A 6,951-nucleotide genomic window follows, 5' to 3' on the forward strand; every position below is an offset into this window, starting at 1 on the left:
TATTCAATACATGATCTAACAGATGATGATGATGATACTGCTGCTGCTGCTGCTGCTGATGATGATGATGATGATGATGATGATGATGATGATGATGATCATAACTATCATAGTTATCATTCAATATCATATTCAGATGATGAATCTACTTCGAAACCAATCTACCAATCTACAAACTCTTCTAGAAAATCTAATTTCTCTCAATTCTTATTTCATAAAGCATTAAATCTTTCAAAAAAACTTAAATATTATATTATGCATAGTATTACATTATTTCATGAAGATTTATATGGTTTATCATGGTCAGAAGCAAATGATCGATTACAATCCACTTATGGATTATCTATTAATACTAATGAGAATCTATCATCTAAGAATGATAGTAGAACATTACGTCATTTTAGTACATCTATATTACCAAATGATTGTACTACTACTATCACTACTACTAATACTACTACTGATACTACTACTAATACTACTACTACCCCTATGAATAGAATATCCCGTAACTATTCAGAAAGACATTCATTAAAGAAACATTTAAGACTTTATCAATTAGATAAACCATATTATATACAATGTAAATTCATTGAATCAAATATAACTCTATATGATAATAATACAATAGGTACTACAAACAATCCAATGTATATGGATCATGATTTAAAAAAGAATAATTTGCCAAAATTATCTTATATTAAAATAAAAAATCAATATCCAATCGATAAAATCAATAAACAATTCATCAGTAATCATGATCCATTATTAATGAATGATTGTTGTCATAGTAACAATCATGATTTAAATCGATCAACATTTAAAGTGAATGATAAACATAGAATTGAATATAAAGATGTAAAACAAATAGAAACAACAACTAATGTATTAAATGATCATCATTATCATCATCATCATCATCATCATCATAGAGATTATCAACCATTAAAGAATATGAAACATTGGTTAATACATTTAAAAGAAAGACAACGAAAAACTTCCATGGAATTAAAAGTATTAAGTAATGATAATAATACTAATAGACGAATTCATAAATCCCTATCTCATTGATTGATATTTTATGTAAAACCATGATGATGATGATGATGGTGAAACTCATCTGAATATATTGTACAGTGATCTTCAATAATATTTGTTCATATGAAATAAAAGATCTTTGATATATATACATATAGATCATATGTATTTGGTTTATGAATAAATATTGGTTAGTGTTTTGTATTTTTAGTAAGATTGTTATCTATAAGATCGAGATGTTGACCCCATAAGCTCAATCTTCATTCTTTATAGAGGATTTGGGATTGGCAGTAATCTTAGAAGAGTTACATCAAGACAGAACTACTGTATGGAGGTGAAATAATTAATGAACAGATTGAAATCATGGGTCAGTGGAAGCTAGACCACCATTGAAAACCTAGAAGCACTGGACGGCCGTTTCGCCCTAGTATGGGACTCCTCAGCAGTGCGCACCAACGATCCTGCACCATGCGGGGTTCGAACCCAGGACCTACTGGCTTCGCGTGCGAGCACTTAACCATGATTTCAATCTGTGAAAATTTCTAAAAATCTCCACAAACCCCTTCTGATAATAATCATCTGCTCACTAGTGACTGACTTCAAGAGATATTCCTGAAGTTCTAGTGGGAAGCCGTTACCAGTGGAGTACAACCAGGTCTGTTGTGAGATATCAGCTCACTGAAGACAATGGAATATGGTGGCGCAACTTCGTAGATTGGTTGAAGTTAGACATTAACACCGTTGGATACCAGCCGGCTTAGTGGTGTAATGGTTAAGCGGTCGCGCACGCGAAGCCAGTAGGTCCTAGGTCCGAACCCCGCACGGTGCAGGATCGTTGGTGCGCACTGCTGAGGAGTCCCATACTAGGGCGAAACGGCCGTCCAGTGCTTCTAGGTTTTCAATGGTGGTCTAGCTTCAAGTGACTCATGATTTCAATCTGTGAAAATTTCTAAAAATCCCCACAAACCACTTCTCATAATTAATGAACACTTGGTATTGTTTGGCATGTATCTTCCCATTGACATTTAAGAATGCAATTGATCAGTCTGTCAAATTCACCCAATTGCACAAGCAAGTGGCTATCAGGACTTAGTAGCTGAGTGGATAATGCGATGGCGTTTGAAGTGAATGGTACTGGGTTCGAGTCTTAGAGTGAGTATCAACTCTCTGAGATGTAGGTACATCCAGCTGACGAGTCCCAAATAAGACGAAACGCGCGTCCTGGATTCCAATGCTGACCACTATCCATCAGTTGAAGAACATTTTGCAGATGAAGTATTCAAGTATGGTTTTCCTATTTTATCAAGTAACTCTGTAATTTTGTGACAAATATGATCAATTGTCCTCAGCTGTGTCCTCGTTTACCACAGAAGTAGTAGTAATAGTGTGGTGAATGCTACTTATGTTGATAGATATCAGTAGTGAGATTATGATGGTGATAGTTCGATAATGCAAAGGTGAATATGAGATTAGAGAAATGAAGAGATCATTTGTATTTCTCTATATTGTCACACATACTTTGTTTCCTTCTGGTGATAATCACTGCCATTATGATGTGTTATTTGTTCACACTTATCATCCATGTTTGGCAGTGTTCCGTTTTAGAGAGAAAAGTAAAAAGCAACATCAAATTCTATATACATGATGACATTTTGCTTTGAATAGTAGTTTGATTGATCATGGAAATCTATGGAAGACACATAATACGAACACTAATGGTCTTATTTGATTAGAATGAAGACTCAACAATTGGAGATGTTTTGTAGTGACGAATTGAGATTAATTTTTCATGTTATGTGACTCTGATTCAGTAATGACATATACATTCTGATGCTTGTTCAACTAGATATACAGTTTAAGAAGACTAAGTGGATGTAGGAAGCTTTGATGTATGACGCATAACTTAAGTGTATATTCATTCAACCTATGATATAAAATGAACTGTTTCAGACTGTGATTGTAGGTAATGACTTTGGTCAGATGGATAAGTTATTCCCCCCTCCAGACTTTGAGTAACTCAATTAAATTCTATTTTGGTGAAAATTGATCAATCAATGTTTACAAAGTGTTTTAAACTTTGTTTATCTCTTACAAACAGCAGACTTATTTTCATAATACTTAGATTGTAGGATAGCAATAAAATCCGAGGGTTTAAATTTCCATCAATTTTGAACTTATCAGCGGACAACATCTAGATATTCGGTTGGATATTCACATGGTTACTACAACATTGTGCATGTCATATCAAATTCTTACATATTATTCTGTGAGCCTCCAAGTTCACAATCACACTAAATTGTTCAACGAGCATGATGATGTTAGTAATTGTTTTCAATTTCCATCTGTCCCTAATAATCAACACTGAGACTTACTTACTTACTTACTTACGCCTGTTACTGCTAATGGAGCATAGGCCGCCGACCAGCATTCTCTAACCCAATCTGTCCTCCGCCTTCTTTTCTAGTTTCATCCAATTCTTGTTCATTTTTCTCATGTCTATCTCCATTTCCCGGCGTAATGTGTTCTTTGGTCTTCCTCTTTTGCTTTGGCCTTGAAAATTCCATGTGAGGGCTTGTCTTGTGACATGGAACACTGAGACTAGTTGATCTGAATTGGGAACTGTTTATCCTGAATGGATAACCTCGATTGTATCTCCTCATTTCTGCAGCAATTTAGAAGACTCTCCCGGTCTCCCACATTTTACGAACATTCCATGTACCTAAATAAATGGTTGCTTTGGTTGTCAGAAGGGGCATCGGCCTCGTGACTTCCGAAGGAGCTCGGCTTTCATCATGAGGCGTCATAACTCCTCTAAATGAAGACCTTCTGACTCCCAGGGCAGAGTTTAAAAAGATCAAATAATTTTTTCTGGTTAGCGTTTTTTTAGCGAGTTGGTTTTCTACGGGATGGGGTCACTAACCCTATGCCAAACCCTCCTCCTTTATCCGGGGTTGGGACCGGCAGTAGCCCTAGGAGGGACTCCAGGCGGAGTTGGATAACCTCGATGTTACTCTACAATTACAAGTTTTAGTATATTCGAATAATAATGTATAGAACTATGAATGAAACTGGTTTGGATTATTATTGTAACAGTTGTATGAAAATTGATCGGTTAATAAATTGAAGCCATTGAAGAATGACAATACTTTGTCTAATGAAATGAATTCATTCTATATTGATGATTCTTTGTTGTTAACTGCAAACCGTCTACAATTATGAGGAATGATATTAGTTGTAAATGAACTTTTACTGATTTCATTCAGTGATATAAAGTTGTAAGCTGTACAGAAGGACATGAGAAACAGGTAGAATATGCAGGAGCAGGTCGTTCTTGTTACTATTCAACAGGTTTTAGAGTCGAACAATTCAATAGACATAGTTTGACGATGATAATAATAAGACGATTCATTTTATGTTGCATTTTTTTTCTTTAAAATTGTGTATCACTCGTTGGTTAGATTGTAGTGTGGCGTCGAGTCGCAGTTGACTATGATCACCACTATAGGAAGACTAAGTGCCAGTTAACCGATAAGATCCCCTGTAAGCCAAATACCAGAAGGCAGTTGATGGCTGTAGTTGAAATCTATTTGTTGGCGATCCCGTGGTATCGAAAGAATACCGAGATTGTGCCAGGTTACAAGTGTGGTTACTGAGCGTAACCGAATTCGTGCAAGGTCACAATCAACGGAGGAATGTATGTGCTTTGGTACAGTTAAACAAACAAGTAAGGTAAAACAATCCCTGGTACAATTAGTTGTAATAATGATTGTTTCCATTACACCAATCGCATTCTCTTGACAAAAGTAGTTCACTACAAGATATTAATGAAAACTTGATGTATTAATGATATGATTCAACTTTCAATAAAGATCGTTTAAATGTTATAAATAAGTGGCACATATCATGAAAAGTTCCGGAACATTGATTAATTTTGTAGTGCCTCCAAACGCACAACGGCCGAGGGTGAGGAGAATCAGCTCTGCCTCTCCAAAATACTCTCACATGGCCGCTGTTAGAGAAGTCCTGCTCACTGGCTTCTCGAGACAGAGGTGTTCTTTACAAAGTTGACAGGAAGAATAGCGAATGTTTGGTGCTTTAATCGGGTCGGTGGAAACGGAGTATTCACCTAGGGGAGTTGAAAAATCCTCATTCCAAACAAATGGTATACATGAGTTCCAGGATCCTGAGGGAACAAATGGGGTATGAGCCAATTATTGGTCGCCGATTACCATGTGATTACATCTCCTTATGTTGCTACACTACCTTGTAGATCAAACTTTTAGGTCGAAGGCTCCGGGTGTGGCCGCCCAAGAAGACCACCTATTTCAGTCTGAGCACTCGGGCATTATCCTAGCTCACTCACAAATCAAATGACTTGTGTGACGCATATGTATTCGGTGCCGCTTTGTACCGATATTTATATATTCAAATAAATAATGAATGTAAATTTACAAAACAGAGAGGGATAGAGACTGGAGAAAATGTTATATAGGGATAAGCTTAAACGATTCTTAAAATGATCAAGTGATTTTCAAACCATTATATTAGTCCATTTAACAGAGAGTTTTTATAAATAGGATGAAACGCGCTTCCTGGATTCTACTATTAGCCACTATCCATCTTTGTTAAGAATACTTGTGAATTAAGACCATATCTAAGCAATACGAACAGTATGCACCTATGCTAATAATAATAACAGACTGATCAATTTCAGTTCTAAACATCAATCGGAAGATTCAAGTAAACAACATCAAGTGAATATAAACTTCACTCCATTGTACAAGCACGTGGCTATCAGAACTCAGTAGTTAAGTAGATAATGCAATGGTGTTTGAAGCGAACGGTACTGAGGTCGAGTCCCTCCTGTAGTAAACATCAACTCCGAGATGCAGGCACATTCAGCTGACGAGTTGCAAATAGGATGAAACGCGCATCAGAATGGATTCCACTAGTAGCCACTATCCATCTTTGTATATAATACTTGTGAATTAAGGGCATATCGATGCAATACGCACAGTGTGCACATATGCCAATAATAATAATATCACAGATTGAAATCATGAGTTAGTTGAAGCTAGACCTTCATGGAAGACCTAGAAGTCCTAGTATGGGACTCCTCAACAGTGCGCATCCACGACCCCGCCAACCGCGAGACCCATCAATCTCGTGCCAAGCTCTTAATCAACTAGACCACCGAGCCGGCATCCAGTGGTGTTAATGTCTAACTACAACCAATCCACAAAGTTGCACCATCATACACCATTGTCTTCAGTGAGGTGATATCTCACAACATTCCTGGTTGTGGTGTAGTTGGTTAAACGCCTGGCGCGAGACTGATACGTCCTGGGTTCGAATTTCGCGGGTGCAGGATCGATGTGCACTGCCAGTGTGGAATCCCATACTAGGACGAAACGGCCGTCCAGTGTTTCCAGTTTGTCCATGATGGTCTAGCTTCAATTGACTCATGATTTCAATCTGTGAACTTTCTGAAATCTCCACAAACCCCTTCTGATAATAAAAATAATAATAATAACAGACAGATCAAGTGCATTCCTAATTATCAATAGGAAGATTAAAGTAAACAATACCAAAAATGAAAGTAAATCTTACGATTTTGTAAACATACAAAATGAAAATGTCAAGGTTAGTTATTCAATTTCCTAGACTAGTTTATATAAGGAATTAGTTACATTCTTATTTTCATTTATTTTGTCTATTCTGAAATAATAAAAACAACAACAACAACAACTGAATGTATCTATGTGGTACTGGGTTATAAAAATGTGTAGGTTTATGTGTGTATGTGGGGGGATAAACTTTTCTTTTATTCAAATCATGAATAACTGATTCATTATTAGATCATTATATAAAACATAAACGTACTGGATAATCATTTCATTCTAGTATGAGAAT

General features: G+C 36.3%; 1 protein-coding gene across 1 annotated transcript; it reads left to right on the forward strand.

Annotated features, from left to right (window-relative positions):
* Positions 1-255: 255 nt before the first annotated feature.
* Positions 256-1,185, forward strand: MS3_00002558 (uncharacterized protein; the record flags this gene model as incomplete). The annotated part of the gene is made up of 1 exon (XM_012941391.2): positions 256-1,185. One exon carries the CDS (start codon positions 256-258, stop codon positions 1,069-1,071), a length of 816 nt encoding a protein of 271 aa, XP_012796845.1. The 3' UTR covers positions 1,072-1,185.
* Positions 1,186-6,951: the final 5,766 nt, after the last annotated feature.

This window comes from Schistosoma haematobium, chromosome ZW (assembly GCF_000699445.3).
Source record: "Schistosoma haematobium chromosome ZW, whole genome shotgun sequence".
In the NCBI taxonomy this organism is placed as follows: domain Eukaryota; kingdom Metazoa; phylum Platyhelminthes; class Trematoda; order Strigeidida; family Schistosomatidae; genus Schistosoma; species Schistosoma haematobium.